General features: G+C 44.1%; 1 protein-coding gene across 2 annotated transcripts in view; it reads left to right on the top strand.

The window, feature by feature from the left end:
• LNX1 (ligand of numb-protein X 1) overlaps positions 1–20378 on the top strand; it is a 124571-nt gene that overhangs the window by 72050 nt on the left and 32143 nt on the right. For both annotated transcript variants that reach the window (XM_057729037.1, XM_057729036.1), the window contains exons 3-5: positions 13248–13489; positions 14007–14159; positions 19759–19961. In XM_057729037.1, the coding sequence (XP_057585020.1) occupies positions 13248–13489; positions 14007–14159; positions 19759–19961 (598 nt within the window). The remainder of the gene's footprint in view (positions 1–13247; positions 13490–14006; positions 14160–19758; positions 19962–20378) is intronic.

Raw genomic sequence — 20378 nt, 5'->3', positions numbered from 1 at the left:
TTGGAGTCGTGACTCTGACTTTAAACTCTGTTTCTGCTCCTTCCAAGATGATCAGCTCATCTTGATTTGCCTGGGACTGGCCCGGGTTTAAAACGGAAAGTCCTACATCCCAGGAATCCAGTCAAAGGCAGGCTGGGACGGCCAGTCACCCTAGGTGCTGTGTGACCCTGGGCAAATGAACCTTTGTATTATGTCTCCACATCTGCGAAGTGGGCATGATAAGTGTGTTTCCCTCATTAGGTGGTTGTAAGGATTAAATGAACAGAGGGGAAAGTGCTTAGAACCGCCTGACCCATGCTAAGGACTAAGATAACTTGATAATTTCACACTGTCTAAATTAGCAACAAAATCCCAGACGGAGCTGTGTTTAACTTTCCTTTGCCTTAGCACTGTGTCATCCTGGGTAAATTATTTAACCTCTCTGAGCCTCGTTTTCCCCATCTTTAAAATGGGGATAATATAAGCCAGCTGGGGCAGTGTCTGATCGTGTAAGTCCCACTACTGTGCCTGGTGATAAAGCCCACTCATGGGACAGGTAACAGCTCAGGTGGTTATTATTATGACTTGTTATTAGGACAGAAGATGATGCACTCCTAGCTGGCTTGGGACGGATACGTCTGCCTCTTTTCCCCTGATAAATTGTTTTCCATCACAAATGTATGTATTTGACTATCTGAATGCCTGGACTAAAGAGCTCCCTCTAGAGGAGGAGTAAATAAATCACAAGAAGTTACCCACCCAGCCACCCAGTTGAGATCATTTTAAGCAGCTGCCTCTTAATGCTTGGAGCCGCACCTGTTCTCAGATAATTAGCTTATGTTTGCAGAGGAAGAATGGCAGGGAGATAGCAAGCCTGAGGGCACCTGCGGACCGCTGCAGCTGCCTCCCTCCACCACCGACCCACCAAGTGTGCTCCACTGACAAACAGCCTTGTTGACAGGGCAGAAGCAAAGGCCCAAGCAGCTCAAAGCTCACGGCCTGTGTCTGTCAGCTGCAGACCTGAAGATGCCGACTGGATTAGAACAGACCACACTTGCCAGCTCATGCTGTTTGTATTTCTTATAGCAGCCACTCAGTAGCTGGCAGTGAACAATAGCTGCAGTAGAGAGTATATGGTTATAAAGGACCTTCTCGTGTTCCTTGTCTTTTCCTTGCCTCCTACATTGCAGTCACCTCCAAATCATCAGCCACCAGAGTGCATGGATGGTACAGTCCTAAGGTGCACGCTTCAACTAAAAGCCTGTCTTGCTTTGGGTTCAAATCCCAGCCCCTCCACTTACCAGCTGTGTGACCTTGGGAAAGTTACTTAACCTCTCTGTGCCTTAATTGCTTATTAGGAAAGTGGAAATAGGGATCTTCTTCATTGGGGTGATGTGAGGATTGAATGAATTAATATGCATAAAGCACATAGAGTAGTGCCTGGTCCATAGTACATGTACTGTAAGTGTTGGCTGTAGTTATAAGTTACTATTAATATGTGAGTTGAGATTTGAAGGATAAAAAGACGAAGCCACAGGCTGTCTGACAGACCTACCTCTGCAAACTAACAGAAAAAAATAGAAAAGGAGAGCTGTTAACATTAGGTAAAAGAATATCTGATTTTCCCTGCCTCCCCTCAAAAATAGACACTGTGCAGAGACAGGCCAGCTGTTTCTCATGCCTGATCATCAATCCCACAGGAACACATCAGCATCTTTGGTAAATTGAGTCACCTGAGTTGGCTTAGGTGTCATTGGACCATTTGTGGAGCAGATTCCACTGTAAGAGCACCCTGCCCCTCACTCCCCCCTCACCAAGAGACTAGGGTTCCAGCTGACCAAAGCTTGGCCTGCATTTCCACGTTGCTTTCCAGTTTGTTTTAAAATTCCCTTTCTGGAGCTCACTAACAAGTGAGGCAGGGGAGGTTGGAATTGCTGGGGATGTTTCCCCCCCATGGTTTGGAGGCAGAAGAAAGGGGCTCGTGAGAGGAAGGAGCTCATGGCTGGTGGTGATGTAAGAAGTCCCTCAGTTCTGCAGGGGGAGGGTCTTTCCGGCTCAAGTTCATACTCAGGGTCTAAGCTGACTCCCAGATGGTGGGCTTGCCCAGCTGATGACCTCTTTTGCGCCTTAACGGATGCTCGCTTCACCCATGAGTATACAAAAGTGCTAATGATTTTTTTATGTTTGGCTTCTGGTAGCTTCATGAGTGGCCACATATAATTCGATTCCAGGGAACATGGATTTTAACCTAGAGTAGAAAATAATCCAAACAAGGAAGAATTACTTTACCTAATATCCTTAAACCAAAGAGAAATTAAAGAAGCTACGGGTATAGTGAGTGAAATATAGAATGTAATTATCTAGTCTGAACTCAGAAAATTCCCAAAAGAGTTCTGGCACTTAGAACCTGGCTGCCTGAAAACCAGGGGGGTCATATTAATAGAAGTTGTATTAGTGTTACTTGAGTTTTTTCCAAGTGAAGTGCTCAGCACTTAATTAGCAAGGGTGAGTCCTGCTGGAGTGTGGGCTCGGGGAGCTCAGATGGGTCTGTTTTGGAAGAAGATAACTGATGCATTTATTTTCATCTTGAACATAATAAAGATTCCTAGTGTTTTGCATTTTAAAAGTCACAAAATATTATCATGTATTTAAAAAACATCGCCTGTCTTCCTCCAAAAAAACCAATCAAAGCAGCCTGCACCAATGAAAACATAACTGGGTCAGCACAATTAAAAGTATAAACAGAAGGCATCTAATAAAAGAAGCTAGAAAAAACATAGCATAGGGCGTTATGCTAAATGAAATGTCAGACAGAGAAAGACAAGTACTATAAGATCTCTCATACATGGGATCTTAAAAAAAAAAAAAAAAAAAAAAACCTCAGATACAGAGAATAGATTGGTGGTTGCCAGAGGCAGGGGGTGGAGTGGGGGGTTGTGAAAAGGTACAAACTCCCAGTTTTAGAATAAGTCTTGGGGATATAATATATAGCATGGTGCCTACAGTTAATAATCTTCTTAATGTATTTGAAAGTTGTTAAGAGAGTAGATCTTAAACATTCTCATCCCAAGGGGAAAAAAATTTACTATGAATGTTAACTAGACTTACTGTGGTGATTATATTACAATATATAAAAATATTGAATCATTATGTTGTATACCTGAAACTAATAATAATGCTATATGTCAGTTATACCTCAATAAAACCCATCAAAAGGAACAAACGTATCTAGGCCAGCACAACTAAAAGTATGAACAGAAAGGATCTAATAAAGGGAGCAAGAAGGCAACATAGCTGTTCCCAGAATCTCCTGGGCTGCTCTGACACACGGTTGACCCTGTGTCTGTGAGCGCTGTGTGCAGTGTTGAGGATTTACTGGTGAGCAAGACACACTGGACTTTTACTTTTGCGGGAAGACAGTGATTTAAAAGAGAAGCAAGTAAACATATAAAATCACTTCCTGCAGCGTTAAGTGCTGGGAAGTGAAAGCGGGCGCCGGTGGGAGAGACGATCCACTTTAGACTGACAGTCACGGAGCCTCCGTGAGGGGGTGATGTTGAGCCTTCTGTTGCCACCTTCGTCCCTCCTGCTCTTCCTTAAGCATCAGACTTCTCAATGCCCACTTGTCTCCTGTACCCATGGGCATGGCTTTAGCCCTGCTGAACCCCAGAAGTGGCAACTGACGGGCAGTCAGGCATCCCAGGTTTTCTCCCTAGCACCACCTGCAGCATTTGTCCTCCTCTCTGGTCTCACTTCAGCTCTGTCCTTTCTCCATCAGTGTCCCTTGGGATAAAGTCTGCACTGAACGCAATAATCCTGGCATCTGCGATGCACTTGGATCCTTGGGGTCTTTAAATGTGGCATTCCCACCTAGAGTGTCAGACCAATGTCACTCATTTTCCTAGACTCAGCTCAGATGTCACCTCTTCTGGGAAGCCTTCCCTGATTACCCCAAGCAGAGTGAGTGGCCCCTTTCTCTGAGCTCTTCCAACCCTTGGCTCATACCTCCATCTCTCTGGTAACATGGCATGGTGGTTTTCTGTTTTCACGTCAGTCTCCTCATGTGCGTACACTGTATAGTATGTTTCTTTTTTTTCTTTTTTTTTTTTAGGCACACGGGCTTAGTTGCTCCGTGGCATGTGGAATCTTCCCAGGGCAGGGCTCGAACCCGTGTCCCCTGCATTGGCAGGCGGATTCTTTACCACTGCGCCACCTAGGAAGTCCAAAATAGGATCTTGCTATTTTTTTTTTTTTTTAGTATGTTTCTTTGCATCCACATTATGTCTAATGTTATGTTTGATGAATGATAATTATACTGATGACTGGTTACTGAGTTGCTGCTATATTCCAGGTACTGTTAGGGACTTGGCATGAATCTTTGAATCTCACTGTAAATAAACATGGTGCCCATTTTACATCTGGGAAATGAGGCTCAGAGGAATCATGGAACTTGTCTAAAGTCGCAGAGCTGGTAGTGGCAGACCTAGGATTCACACCCAGATGTTTTAAACTTGAAAGCCTGTGCTTTTTCCACGTCACTGTGCCCTCTTTCTCAGGAGGGCCGCCATAAGCGCTCATTGAATGAAAAAACGAAGTATTTCAAAATCACCCATCCTGTGGTACCAGCATAAGCCATCAAAAGAAGGCATAGGGCAACTATTTGTTCCTCCTGTATACGGAATAGTTTTAAAACCCAGATCCAATAAAATCCTATAAAGTTATCAGGGAAGTATGTGAAAAAAGAATTGGAAAAAAAAAAATCTCCCTTTTCCCTCTTTCCTCTCACTTTTCTCAACTCGAGTCACAGTGCAGGGAAGTCACGAGGTTGCTGAGGGGGAAAGGGAGCCTGGCATGGGTATCACAGCCAGCCACAATTAGGTGTTAGCAGGACTGTGTGGGCGAATCGTCAGTTCCCAGTACCGGAACTTCAACAGAACACCCAAAAGGGGACTTCGGTTCAATTCAACAAATGTTTGCTGAGTGCCTGCCCTAGGAAATCTAGGTGGTATGTGGACCCTCTGAAAGGCACCAGGTGAGCAAGACTTTGTCCGTTTTCTCCAGTCCCCTCCAGCCCTGTGCGGCAAGACATGCCCAGAGCTGAGGGGGCAGCGGAGACAGGGCCGGTGAGCCTTGACCGGCAGCCAGGAGGGACATGGGAATCCATGAGCTCGCTCTTTTCCCAAGCACCAATATGACGAAGCCCTTTTGATCCTAAAGGGATAAGGTTTTCAAAGTTTGGTTCTATTGGCTTAATTATGGAACTAGACTCTCCCCCCCGCCCCCGCCCCATTTGGAGCTTGTACTCTATGGAGAAAAAATAAGCAGGGAGGAGGAGGGAGGAAAAATAAATAGGGTTAGGATGTGCCAGGGAAAAATCCGCTGTTTTAAAGAGGGTGCTTAAGGAAGGTGGACGTTAATCACAGACCTGATGGAGAGGAGGGAGCAGGCCAGACGGGAATCTGGAGCAAATGTTCCAGACCCGGGCGGGGTGGAGGGGTGGCGGGGGAATGGAGATTGAGGGTAGAAGTAACAGGGACAGAGACTACAAGGCCTCATAGGCCACTGTGAGGACCAGCCTGTGTTTTAGTAACATGGAGAGCCATTTTAAAAGGCTCACACTGCTGCTCTGGTGAGAATAGATGGGGGAGGGGAGTGAGTGTAGAAGCAGGAAGACCTCTCAGGAGGCCATTGCAATAACCCAGGCTTTGGTGATGCTGGCTTGGACTAGGGCCGTGGAAGTGATGGATTCTGTATAGATCTTGCTTGATTATATTTGGAGTGTCGAGCAAAAGAAAGGAATTGGGGCTGACTCCGGGGTTTTTGGTCTGAACAACAAGAAGGATATAAGGTAAAACAGGGAGTAGGAGAGAAGAGCTGGTTTGGCAGGGAAGGTTGGGGTGTTTGGATGTGTTAGGTTTGAGATGCCTGTTGGACACGGGAGTGAAGATGTGGCCTGAGCAGTATGGTCCAGGAGTCTGGAGTGCAGGGGGTGCTCTGGGCTGGAGGCCAGGCCGTGGGAGGGGAGAAAGCATGGACCCCATAGCCTGGATTCAAATCCCAGCTCCACTCTGATAGCTAGAAGGGAAGAAAGCCTTGTCCAAGTTTCCACACCCTTATCTGCAGAGTGGAGGTGGTTTAACTGACCTAACAGCTGGGACCGTTGGGGGAGTTCAAGAAGACCACGTATGCAAAGTGTAACGCACAGCACACAGTAGACCAATAGACGTGAGCTCTTCCCAGCCCCCTCCTGTACTGCCAGACCCTGTGGTGAGGCCATGATCGATACGGCTCAGGGATGGCCTGGGATGTCAACCTGGGGAGTTGGGACTTGACCCGTTAAGCAGTGGGAAATATTTCCAGGGGAAGTTTTGGAGCAAAACGAGATTGTGTTGGTATGGCTGTGGTTAGGATGGATTGGACGGTGGGGAGGAGGGGAAAGACTGGGAGCAAGGGGAAGGGGTAGGGTGGGTTACAAAGCCCTGGAGGCACAGTGTCGGGAGGGCCAGGGTGGGGTCCCCGGAGATGGAGTTGGGAGCCAGGCACACATGGCCGAGGCCGACCCTGGGCCTCCGCGGTCACCCGCACCCTGACACAGACTTTCTCTAAGCCAGAGCATTGTGTTTCCTTGAGGCTCCCAGGGGCCTTGTCCGAGGACACAAAGAAGAGCCTGCTGCTCTCTGACAGCGATCACCTCCTCCTGCAGAGGGCTCCCAGCTGGCCCTGGGGAACCCACTTTGAGCAAAGCTTCAGAGTCACTCATCCTGTTCAGTGGAGCAGCTGAAGCCTAAGAATCAGCTGTTAACAGGGAAACTCACTTCCTCCCAGAGCCCCCGAATCTTAATTCTCTTGGCCTGAGGGAGTGTATGCATCCATAGGGGTCGACCGCCTCCCTTTCCCATTATATCATAACTTCAGGAAGTGATTAGCGCTCCCACGAGTGAAAGACAGTTGGGAATGCTGTCTCCTTCTCAGACAGGGATCAGAAATGGGGCTGGGGCAGATGTTGAAAGGGAAGCCCCGTTTGGGGCCATCTCCTCTGCGTACCCAGTGCCGTGCATACACCCCACACACAGGGAGGGAGGGAGCGAGCTCAGAGGAAGAGTGAGAGAAGGGTAGAGTTGCTTCCGGGATGACTGAAAAGAAAAATGGGTCTGACCTACACACATTGGCAGGGTTTTTTTTTTATTCCCAGAGGCTGGAATTTGGCATCCCTTGAGATCGATCTGGCCCACAGATGTGTTTTGTTTGGCCCACACAATGGTCTTAAAAGTTTTGAATTTGTTGCCAACTTTTAAAAATCAAGAGATTTTACATTAGAAACTGGAGTTCAGCTTCCAAATTGCTCACTGTAACAACACTGGACTGCCCTTATTCATTTCTTCCAATTTTATTGAGATACACTTAACATACAGCACTGTGTAAGTTTAAGGTGTGCAGTGTAATGATTTGACTTACCTACATCATGAAATGATTATCACAGAAAGTTTAATGAATATCCGTCATCTCACATAGATGTAAAATTAAAGAAATATAAAAAGATTTTTTTCCTTGTGATTCACCCACTTAAGAATTTTTCATATATAACGTACAGCAATTGTATTTATCATGTTGTACATTACATCCCTAGTACTTAGTTATCTTATAACAGGAAGTTTGTACCTTTTGACTGCCTTCATCCTATTCCCTCCCACCCCCTCTGGTTGCCTCTGGCAACCACCAATCTGTATGAACTTGTTTGTTGGTTTAAGATTCCACAGATAAGGGAGATCATACAACATTTGTCTTCTGATTTATCTTACTTACCATAAAGCCTTTAAGGTCCATCCATGTTGTTGCAAGTGGCAAGATTTCATTCTTTTTCATGGCTGAATAATATTGCATTATATATATATACACATCATGTTTTCATCATTTAACCATCAGAGGACACTTAAGTTGTTTCCATGCCTTACTATCGTAAGTAATACTGCAGTGAACATGGGGATGAGTATATCTTTTCCAGTTAGTATTTTCAATTTCTTACAGTAAATACCAAGAAGAAATGATGGATCATAGTTCTGTTTTTAATTTTTTGAGGAGCTTCCTTATCATTTTCCATAGTGGCTGCACCAATATAAATTGGAAGATAAGTTCCTGCCAGCAGTAGGAACACCCACACCTTTTTTCCACATCCTCACCAGCAGTTGTAACCTCTTGTCTCTTTGATAATAGCCATTCTAACAAATGTGAGGTGATATCTCATTGTGGTTTTGATTTACATTTCCCTGATTAGAGAGTGATGTTGAGCATCTTTTCATGTACCCATTGGCCATCTGTGTGTCTTATGTGGAAAAATGTCTATTCTGATATTCCCAGTTTTTTAATCGTATTATTTTTTTGCTATTGAGCTGTGTGGGTTCTTTATATATTTTGGATATTAACTTCTTATCAAATATGATTTGCAAATATTTTTCCCATTTAGTAGTTTCCTTTTCATTTTGTTGATGGTTTCCTTTGCTGTACAGAAGCTTTTTAGTTTATTTGGTTTTTTTTGTTTGTTTTCGGTTTTTTTGCTTTTGGTGTCAGATTCAAAAAATCATCTCCAAGACCAATATCAAGGAGCTTACTGTCTCTTTTCTTTTAGGAGTTTATGGTTTCAGGTCATACATTTAAGTCTTTAATCTATTTTGAGTTAATGTTTGTGTATGGTGTAAGACGGATCCAGTTTTATTCTTTTGTATGTGGCCGTCCAGTTTTCCCAGTACCATTTATTGAAGAGACTGTCCTTTCCCCACAGTATATTCTTGACTCCTTTGTCATAAATTAATTGGCCATATATGTGTGGGTGTATTTCTGGACTCTCTACTCTGTTCCATCTATCTACATCTGGCTTTTTGCCAATACTGTACTATACTATTTTGATTACTGTAGCTTTGTAATATAGATTGAAATCAAGGAACATGATGCCACCAGCTTTGTTCTTGTTTCTTAAGATTGCTTTGTCTATATGGAGTCTTTTGTGGTCCTATACAAATTTTAGGATTGTTTGTTCTATTTTTGTGAAAAATGCCATTGGAATTCTGATGGGGATTGCATTGAATCTGCAGATTACTTTGAGTAGTATGGACATTTTAACAATATTTTCCAATCCATGAGCGCACAATATTTTTCCATTTATTTGTGTCATCTTCAATTTCTTTCATCAATGTCTTATAGTTTTCAGTGTACAGATCTTTCACTTCCTGGGTCAAATTTATCCTTAGGTATTTTTCATGCAGTTGTAAATGAGCTTATTAATTTCTTTTTCTGATAGTTCTTTGTGGGTGTATAGAAATGAAACAAATATTTGTGTATTGATTTTGTATCCTGCAACTTTACTGAATTCGTTTATTCTAACAGTTTTTGTGGTGGACATTGCAAAGAGTGACAGTTTCACTTTTCTTTCCAAACTGGATAACTTTCATTTCTTGATTAATTGCTCTTGGGCTGGTCTTCTTTGAGGCAACACCCGATGAAGGTCTGTAGGGGTTGCCATACCCTTGAAATGGAACAGCACTCCTCACCACAATCCCCCACCCGACCTGATTAGCAACTATGAGTTTACAAGCCCTGGTTTAAAAGTAAGAGCAGACTGGGCAATTAATGAACTCAGTGTGAGAGCCGACTCAATGTTTAACCTAATTCAGAAGTGAACCGAGAAAGAATATGAAGGAGGCTAGAAGGTTCAGAGATTGTGTAGTTACCCAGACTGCTATAATGAGTGAATTGAGGCTCAGTTTCTCAGGGACCACTGTTATTCTTCTGTCATCAGAAAGGAGCCCTCCCCTGCCCGCCAGCTTGTGCCTCCTGGTTGGCTGAGCTGTGATCTGGTCAGAGCCTCTGTGAAGTGTGCAGGGGTCCATCCTGCTTCAAGTCAACCCCCGCTAGTCGTGAACTCATGGACTTGGGAATTTTTGCAAGGAGGTTCATTTTCTCTTCTTACTTCCCCTCACCCCCGCCCTTGCAAAAGAGACAACAGTTCCATGGCACACCCACCTGGTGTCAGCATGCTTCTATTAAGACAGATTTGCCTCTGCTCACTTTGATATAGGAGCTCAGGACCTCAACTCTGTTATTAACAAAACGGGTCATGAGAGTTGCTTTGAACAGTTGGCATATCCAAAGTGGTTGAAAAATGGTTTTCCATGTTCTTTGTGTTCATCCTTCAAGTTCATGGCCGTCGCCTATCACCACCTGAGAGTACTTAGTGCTCAGGAAAACTAAAGGGAGAGTAAATCCTGCTTGCTTTGAACACAGCCCAGGGTTCAGTGTATGCTCCTATACTGGCCAAGGCTAATCAGCTCTTTCCCCCTCCTCCCCTCCCTTGTGCCTGTAAATCAAGAGGCCCCAGGATTAGTCAACACAAAGGAGATAATTAGTAAGTACAAGCTGCTACCTTCATAGTTCACCCTGTGCCTCAGATTCAAGCTAAGCCAAGAAGCTGAAACAAGCAACATTGCACAAGTATGAGTCTCTTCAGCAGAACCTTTTTTATACAAGGCTTATGGATCTGAATGTTTAAACCTACCCTCCCCGGCTGTTGTAAGGATATCTGAAATACAAGGCCGAAGGGGAGGCTTCTTAGTCATTTCATGAGGTTTTTCTTTCCTGGACTAAAATGTGTCTTTGGAACCCCAAGGATCTGAAACAGGAATGGCTTCTTTATGGCATAGTCTTGGGATTCAGAGATGTTTAAATACCTTAACCCTCCTCACAGATGTGGCAGCCGAATAAGATGCTGCTTTTTTCCACTGGGATATGCTGTGTCCCCTTAGAAAGTCGTGGCTTGAGTCTTTGCCAGCCATTTGTCCAATTGGAAAATTCATTTCCTGCTCTGGCAGGGCACATGGTCAAGGGCATTGCTGCCCCAAGAGAAGAAAGACTGTTTTCAGTCCAATGAAATAGCCTAGGAACTTCCTAACCATGAGTTGCTAGCCTGATACTGCTGGCTTACAGAGGAGTGTATTTATGACTTTGGAGCTGCTCAAATGCATGCTGGCTTTTATTTTTTCCATCACACAATGTTTCTTCCAACTTTTGAGTTTCTCATGTCAACCGCTTTGCTATTTTAAGCAGAACAATTCAAAGCCAAAGTAGCTAATCAGAACAGGAAAACCTCACCAATCCAAGCAGAGAGCTTGTACTCTTTCAGTGAGGGAAAGACTAGCGTTAGAAACTGGAGGCCTGTTTCATCTTCCACAAGATAAGGATGTAGGGTTGTATAATCAGAGTCCTTTTCTACTAATATTAAAACCACATTTCATCAAATCGTCATCATTGGTTATAAGAAGCATCATGTTTTATGTACCAACAAGAAAATTTTAAAACTGCCACTGGTTAAATCATTCTAAAACACCTTTAAAGATATACCTGCCAACGTATGGGTTGGTCAGATCAGACTTTGAAATCCATTCAGACAAATTTGGTGACCTCTCCTGCCCTCTAGTTGTGTTGTTTGGCATGAAATAGGCCTGTCCTTTTGGATGATCTCAGTAGCAATGTGACACCACTTTTCATCTCCTTGGGGGGGGGGGTATCTTTCTCTCTAAGCAAATAAGGCATTTGCTTGTCTCTTTGCAAGAAAATCAGAAATTGCTGTCTTCCTCCTAATGACAAATATTTACTTCACCAATATCAAATTTACATGCCACTGCTCTGTTTTTGAGACTTCCCATATATACAGTAACTTTTCATTTCAATGCTTAATCATAATGTAATCTTTTCTAAGACCTTGAACGGCAGTTAAACTAAATGGCATAGTACCAAGAGTGGATGCAACTCAATGGAAGGGACGAGATGGACACCTGTGACAGTGTTTGCTCAGACAATGGCATTTGTGTCATGATGGCAGCTTGGCAACTGAAGCTGTGGGACCCCATCATTCACCCATCCATCCTAATCTCAGAGAAGTTAAAATGTAATAAAACAGGCATCCTAGAATGGTTGAATTATGGAAGTAGCTACAGTCTTGAGAATTTTTCTATATTTCTGGCAAGATGCTAAACTCTTGACAGGACTTAATGTCAGCCAGACCTCACAGCAACCCAAGATGTATGTGCAGATTAGAAAGTTTAACCAGGTTAACAAAATTGTCCCAGATCATACAGCTAGGTAAATTTCAGAGCAAGAATTCCCATCCAGACAGAGGCTCTTCTATCCACCAGCTCTGTGTTTCTGTATAAATTCTGTGCATACCAACTGCAGACTGCTGTTTGATTCCACTCAAAAGCATCACTCCAAACAGGCTCTCAAAGCGTTATTTAAAATAGCTCAACAGTATAAGGTTTTCTGTAATGAGTTCATAAAAATAATTTATAAGTTAACATCCATTACATGCAGATGGCCACTTCTTAAAGGGACTCACCCATTTAATTTCTGCCTTCATAACCACTGGGAAGCTGGTGTGGCTGTCTGTGGCTACTTCCTCACCACAATGCAATGACAGAGTTAAAATCGTCACTATTTTCTGATCAAAACCCTACCTAAGAGCTGAGATGACTTGCCCAGTGACAATGGAAGTGGATTCACAGCAAAATATGGACTTAGATCAGCTCGAAGCTTGGTCTCCTGGCTCTTATGCTTGCTCTTTAACATAGATGGTAAATGGGTATAGACCTACTTTTGAAAGACCATGAATGTTGTTTTACTCTCCCAATGTTAAAAGCCATGAAAATTTTCAGTGCGTGGGAACCCCCGCCCCTGGTCCTGGCCACTCTGAGACCAGCCCAGAGGTAGAGACTGGAAGACAGCAGGCCTGCCTCCTAGAGAATGTGATGCTGAACAAACTCCTGTGGCTTTGTCGTGAGGGCAGTTCTGTCTCTATGGACAGTTAAATATGGAATCTGGGAGGAGCTCTGTATTTATGTTCAGCGGTTTGGGAACTGCACCCAAAAGGAAGGACCGAGAGGGTGACTAAGGGCTTTCATGGTCAAGATAAACACCAGCAAGAAGGAATTACCACGTCCAAACAGTTGAAGACTGCCAGCCTCAAGCCCTCGTTCTGTAGACCCCATGACAACTCTCATAATGTGCATTCCAGGGACCAGCAATAAACATGTTTTAAAAATTGTTCTCTCAAGTCATTCATTCATCTGGTTGGCAAGTGTACATTGACTTACATCCATGTGGAAAGGGAGAGGAACCCAGAGGTGAGCAAATCAGTTTCCAAGGGTAGCAAGCGTGTGTATCTGAAGAGGCCTGATTGAACGCTGCGCAGAGCCTTCTCTGACCTCCTGCTGGCTTTGTTACAGCTGCAAAGGTGCCTCCCACTACGGCCTCACCAAAGACAGGAAGAGGCGCTCCCAGGATGGCTATCCAGACAGCTATGCCAGCCTCACGGCAACAGCCCTCTCCCCAGAGGTTTCTGCAGCTGCCACCATCTCCTTAATGACAGATGAGCCTGGCCTAGATAACCCTGCCTACGTGTCCACACCAGAGGAGGACGGTCAGCCAAACAGCCCCCTGGACTCTGGCCGGAGCAACCGAACAAGGGGTGAGTCAAAGGGGTGGTTGTCCGGGAATGGGTTTCTCTGCCTTGGGATTGCCCCCTGTGGAATAGTCACTGTGGAAAGTTCTAGAAATGTTTTTTAAAGCGGAAATCGTTCTGATAGTTTCGACAGCAACCCAACGTCTAATTCTCCAGAGTGAAATAAAACCATGAGGACCTGAGATCATTAGAAACGTATGTAATCTGACCTGGTGAAAGGGGTTGAAGTTAGACCTAGTGATTCATCACTCCTGTGGTGTCCCTACCTTGCCTCCAGGCGTCTCGAGAAAAGTGCTGCTATATTTCATCCAGCCCAGGAAAAACAAAGACAAGCAGATTTTAAATAAACCATCCATATTTCATTGTAGAAAACTGAGAAAATACAGATAAGCAAATTCTGTCATCCCACTACCTAGAAGTAATCACCGTTCACGTTGTGCTGTGTGTGTCTTACCAGCCGTGTCCATAGAAGAGGACTTCTTTGAACGTGTAGCACTCTCCCTCCCTTCTCTCTTGTCCTCAGCACGGCCCTTTGAGCGATCCACCATCAGAAGCAGATCTTTTAAAAAGATAAACCGAGCCTTGAGTGTTCTTCGAAGGACAAAGAGTGGGAGTACAGTTGTCAACCAAGCTGACCAGGGCAGAGAGAATTCTGAAAACACCGCTGCCCCTAACGGTAAGTAGCCTCCCTGCGAGGCTGGGCACGGGCTGGGCTTCCAGGATGACTCCAGGAGTGATAACTGGACCACCACCCACTTTCTATGACACCTCTCTTCCCGAGGGCATAAATATTTTTTACCATGATTAGCCTTCTTCTTGCATAAATGACCAAAGGCAGAAATTATTGTTTTCTTTTTTCATAGATTAAGGGAAAAGATTTTGGAACCCTTACCTTCAGGTGTTAGCTTAGTGCAAATAAAGAATAATATAGCTAAGTGAAGGACATTTAGAACAGAGCCTGGTACATAGTAAATGCTATATGAGTGTTATTCTTATTGCCACTTGTGTGATGTATGGTTCTGAGTGTTTTCCGTGCATTAACTGATCTAATCCTCAACGACTCTATGAGGTAGCTACTTCTGTACTCCCTGTTTTACACATGGGGAAACTGAGGTACCAGGAAGTTACTTAGCTTGCCCCAAATTGCCCTTCTAAACTTGGAATCCAGGTAATGTGGCTCTAGAATCCAAGCAAAGAAAGTTCCTGGATCTTAGATCCTATGTGTTTTCGCCAGTATAAATGGAGCTGAGAAAATACTGTCCTGTCCTTTCCTCTCATCTGATACTAGACCTTTATAGCAGTAATAACAATAGCTTCAGTTTTTGTTTTTTTTTTTTTTGAGCTTTGCTGGGTGCCAGGTAGTGCTTCTAAGTCACTGAAAGGTCACAGTGCTAAGGGATGGGGATCATGATTCTCCTTTTACAGAAGAAGAAACTGAGACTCAGAGAGATGGGGTAACTAGCGCAGCTAGGAAATGGCAGACCTAGGATTTTAACTTGAGTCCTGGCTCCACAGCCCACTCGTTCACCCACTGGATTAAGTGCCCTTTGCTCCTTTGAGGTTGGGAGGTAAATCGCAAACCACTGTCTTGATCCCATTCTCAGAGAAACTCATGAGCAGTCGTGTAAGACCCCTGCTTATCCCCTCTCACCCTGTACACACACTGCATGCTCTAACTACTCTAGACTTATTGCCATCCTGTAAATACTGTGTCTTTCTCTCCCTTCCATGTTGTTGTCCAACCTGTACTCTCACTCCCTTTTAGCTGGCATCCTAATTCCTCCTTCCAGGATCAGCATAGGCTTTGCCGCCTCCTGGGAGCCCTCCTTGACTCCCTCAGTCCTTTCTCCTTTGTGTTCTCAAAGCACCTGTATCTCAGTTATAGCAATGTCACCTTTCATCGTAACTGTACCAATGGGGGCAGGGGTTCTTTATCAAGTCTTTGTGTTCTCAAGGCCAAGCACAGTATCTGGCACATAATAGTTTTCGCTGAATGTTTCTGCAGTGAATAAAAAAGGATTATAACTTCCTTTCTGCCAGTCTTCCCCCCTTATTAAAGGCTCTTTAATTCCATTCCACGTAAAGCTTTCTCCTGCCTGAATAAGTTTGCTTTGCATGTTTATTGCTGAAACTTTTAAAATAAGAGATTATTCTGTATAAGACATTGGCTTAGGCTCTGTACTTTTTTTATTGAAGGATAGTTGATTTACAATATATTAGCTTCAGATATACAACATAGTGATTCAATATTTTTATAGATTATACTCCATTTAAAGTTATTAGAAAATGTTGGCTGTGTTCCCTGTGCTGTGCGATATATCCGTATAGCTTGTTTATTTTGTACATCGTTGTTAATACCTCTTAAAATCCTTACCCTATTCTGTCCCTCACCCCTTCTCCTCCCCACTGGTAGCCACTAGTTTGATCTCTGTCTGTGAATCTGTTTCTGTTTTGTTTATTTGGGGTGGTTTTTTTTTTTTTTTGGAGGGGGGGTTGTTTTTTGGGGTTTTTTGGCTGCGTTGAGTCAGTTGTAGTACACGGGATCTTCGTTGAGGCATGCAGGATCTTTCATTGTGGTGTGCAGGCTCTTCATTGCAGCGCGTGGGCTTCTCTCTAGTTGTGGCGAGCAGCCTCCAGAACACGTGGGCTCTGTAGTTTGTGGCACACAGGCTCTCTAGTTGAGACAAGCAAGCTCAGTAGTTGTGGCACATGGGCTTAGTTGCCCCACAATATGTGGGATCTTAGTTCCCCAGCCAGGGGTTGAACCCATGTCCCCTGCATTGGAAGGCAGATTCTTTACCACTGGACCACCAAGAAGTTCCTGTTTATTTGTTTTTGTTTTCCAGATTCCACATGTAAGTGATAACATATGATATTTGTCTTTTTCTGTCTGACTTTTTTCACTTATCATAATACCCTCCAGGTCCATCTACATTGTTGCAAATGGCAGAATTTCATTCTTTTTTAATGGCTGATTATTATTCCATTGTATACATACCACATCTTCTTTATTCATCTGTTGATGGACACTTAGGTTGCTTCCTTATCTTGGCCATCTTGGTAAATAATGCTGCTGTGAACATTGGGATGCATGTATCTTTTCAGATTAATGTTTTTGTTTTCTTTGGATATATACCCAGGAATGAAATTGCTGGATCATATGGTAGTTCTATTTTTAGTTATTTGAAAAACCTCCATACTGTTTTCTATAGTGGCTGTATCAATCCCACCAACAGTGTACTAGGGTTCCCTTTTCTCCAACATTTGTTATTTGAAGACTTTTTGATGATAGCCATTCTGACAGGTGTGAGGTAATTAGTGATGTTGAGCATCTTTTCATGGGCCTGTTGGCCATCTGTCTATCTTCTTTGGAAAAATGCCCATTCATATCTTCTGACCATTTTTCAGTCAGGTTGTTTTTTTAATATCATGTTGTATGGGCTGTTTATATATTTAGGCTCTGTACTTTTATATAAAGATTATAAAATCCAGTTCCTGGCCCCCAAGGGTTCATTCAAGACTAAAAGAAAATAAAAGATACAAAGAAACGAATATGGCGGCCATCAGGAGAGGAGCACCACTTCCTAGTAGGACAGTGTAATCTGTGTTTAAGGAGAGGTTTATGACCTGGATGGGCATGGGGTCTTGACTCTGTGTTAGAAAATAGTGGGAGATGAGGTTAAGGCCAGATTAGAAGGGTCTGGATGCCATTTAGGAGTCTTGACTTAGGGCAGTGAACACACGTGAAAGCTTTTGCATAGTTACAACAGAATCGAAGCTATGTTTCAGGGAGATGAAGGTGGCAGCCCTGTTATGTGTGCAGGGCCTTCGAGTGGAGAGAATGGATTTCCTCGGGTGCTCCAGGAAGCTATTACTCCACAATGGGGAGAGGTATTAAAACTCAGGCTGGTACCAGATTTGTGGGGCAACAAAGCTTTTAAAAATGGCCTTAGGGTGTCATTGCTTCAGTAACCCACAGTTAGTGCAGTGCACTCCCATGGTTTATCCATCCTTTTCATATCGGTAAAGAGACCAGCTTCGCTACACATCAGCTGTGTGACTTTGCCAGGTTACGTGACTTCTCTGAGCTTTAGTATTTCATCATCTGAAAAAAACAGCAATGATAATAATAATCTAGTTCAAAGTGTTGCTGTGGGGACTAAACAAACAAACAGAACATCATGCACATTGCTTAGCTCAATGGCCAGCACGTAATAAACACTTGGTAAATGACATTATATCCCTTGGTCCTTAAGTAAGGACACAATAGTAAACAACTGTTTCTCTTGAGACCAGCACTAGGTTGACAGTTTAAAAACTACTTCAACTCTTGAAGGTCACTAGAATCTCATTATTGTAGCTCTAATTAACATTTCCAAGTGTGACTGGGTATGTCCTTTCAGACTGTCAAACGTCCTCCACTGGGTTAGATTTGGGAGCACGGTTTTTGTAAATCTGTCGGGAGGAAGCATAGAAAGGAATGGGGAGGAGAGGGAGAAAATCATCAGCTTTGATGATTATATCCAAATCTTTCTTTGCTCAAAATGATTTTTTAAAGAACTTCCATTCCCTTGTCACCAGACCTGTTCCAGCAAATACTTGTGGACAGAGCCTACTTCAGGGAATCAAAGTAGTTTAAACATTAATTGAACTCGATCACCCCAGCACTGTTAGCATCAGGAGCTGACAGATGAAGGCTGCTGCCCACAGCCTACAGCAAAGCCTGATTGCTTACATTAAATTAAATCCCAGTGGGGGTTAAAGACCCACATTTACACCGTCTCCAGCTTCCTCTGGCCGCTCAGTTGCTTTGTTTATCATGTTCTGCAACACTTAAAAATAAGTTTCTTTCTCTCTTGTTCCTAGAGGCTTGAGTTCTCATTAATGAACTCATAGCTCATTAGGGAAAATGGACTAAGGTCATGGGTTTTGAAAATAGTCACAAAGAGTGTTTTATGTAGAACCAGGCCTGCAGTTTTGATCTTTCCCAATGACTTAATTAAAGGAGAATTTGAGGGCAGAGGCAGCTGTCAGCAGCTACAGGAGACAAAAGCATCCGCCCTCAACATCCAGCCTCAAGCAACTAGCGAGGAGCTGCAGCTCCCGCCAAACTAGGTGCTGCGTGGCCAGCATTTCCTGGTGTCCCCTCTGGGGGCTTCTACTCCACCCGGGGTGGAGACCAGCGCCAGTGAGCACTGCTGGCTTATGGGTCTCTAAAGCCAGTCCCCTGGCTTCAGGGGACTCTGAGGTAGGTGGCAGGAGGGAGTGTCATCGGGAGCCCCGGGTTCCGACTGAGGGCCACCACCTGACTGCCACCTCCAGCCAGTCACGTCACTTCTTCTCTCTGAGCTCATGCGTCCTCACTTGTGAAGTAAAGGTTTGACTGTTATTGTCAAACGACACAGCCCGAGAAGCTCTTCTGTGTGTGGGCCCAGTGGGATGCGGACGGGGGACCTGTGAAAGATGCCACGGGGAAGGAGTCCTCCATGAAAAGGTAAAGTTTGGAGACACCAGCCTAGGTCTCTGAATCTCCTTTTGGCTCTGAATCCAGCAGTTCAAACAGATCGAGGACGAGCCTCTTGGCGTCACCAGCTGGGCCTGGGCCTCTTTCCTTGATCGTGAATCAGGCCATTTGACTTCCCTTTACTGACAGCAGAGTCAGGTAGAGAGGACTGATTCGCTAAGCCTGAAAAGCAGGGCCTCCCGGGAGGAAATCTTCAAAAGAATCAGGAAGAGCAGAACAGGTTTGTTCTGTTTTGTCTCTTGGTCGGTAAGTGATCAAACCGCAGTCCATTCCACAATGACTGTTCATTCATCCCTCTTAACTGAATAAACACTGGCTGAAGTCTGTGTACAGAGATCTGTGCACAGAACCATGAAACAGCCAGAAATTTGTCCTCAAGGATCTTAGAGTCCAATGGTGGGTATGAGAAATGGGTATGAATAATAATAATAATAATAGAAGGCTCAGTGCCATGAGAAATAAAGCTTTATGGGAAATGGGAAGTTTAGAGAGAGCAGGGGGAGAGGTCAGGGTAGAGTTTAATTGGAAGGGATCATTTCATGCAGGCCTTGAAGGAAAAATTGGGTTTAGGCCTAGGATGGAAAACATTCCAGGCAGAGAAACTTATGCTGGCACAGAGGCAGGAAGATGGAAAACATGTACAAGGAACGATGAACAGTTTAGTTTGGCTGCAACCAAATTTTGGCAAGAAAAGGAATGGTTGGAAATGTCCGTTGGGGGGTGTCTTAAACACTGTCTCTGTCCATTTTAGTCTTTCCAAGGTTGTATCACCTGATTCCAGATGGTGAAATTACCAGCGTCAAGATCCATCGAGCAGATCCCAGTGAAAGCCTCTCCATTAGGCTTGTGGGAGGCAGCGAAACCCCACTGGTCCATATCATTATCCAGCACATTTATCGTGATGGGGTGATTGCCAGGGACGGCCGGCTACTGCCAGGAGACATCATCCTGAAGGTAGAGACCGCGGCTGTGCGTCAGAGCAAATCATTGGGTGGATGGATGGATGGGTGAGAGGATGGATGGATGGATGGACAAGATGGGGAAAACACTAACATACATGTGGAGCCATCACTTTCCATAGTTACGATGCTGGTATGACTTTTCATACAAGGTTTGTAATTTGAGATAGGTCCCTAACCCTTCTGTCTGGCTTGGTTTTTTTGGTTGTTATTGGGGGGTTTTTTGGGGTTTTTTGTTGCTGTTGATTTTTTTTTTTTTTTTTTTTTTTTGGCTGCACCACGTGGCACGTGAGATCTTAGCTCCCCGACCAGGGATTGAACCCATGCCCCCTGCGGTAGAGGTGCGGCGTTCTAACCACTGGACAGCCAGGGAATTCTTTCTCTGTATAAATACTGTGTCTGTGTCATTTTG

The sequence above is a fragment of the Hippopotamus amphibius genome, chromosome 3 (assembly GCF_030028045.1).
Source record: "Hippopotamus amphibius kiboko isolate mHipAmp2 chromosome 3, mHipAmp2.hap2, whole genome shotgun sequence".
Taxonomy (NCBI): domain Eukaryota; kingdom Metazoa; phylum Chordata; class Mammalia; order Artiodactyla; family Hippopotamidae; genus Hippopotamus; species Hippopotamus amphibius.
Note: the sequence above shows the minus strand (reverse complement) of the source record. Positions and strands in the feature narration are given on the sequence as shown.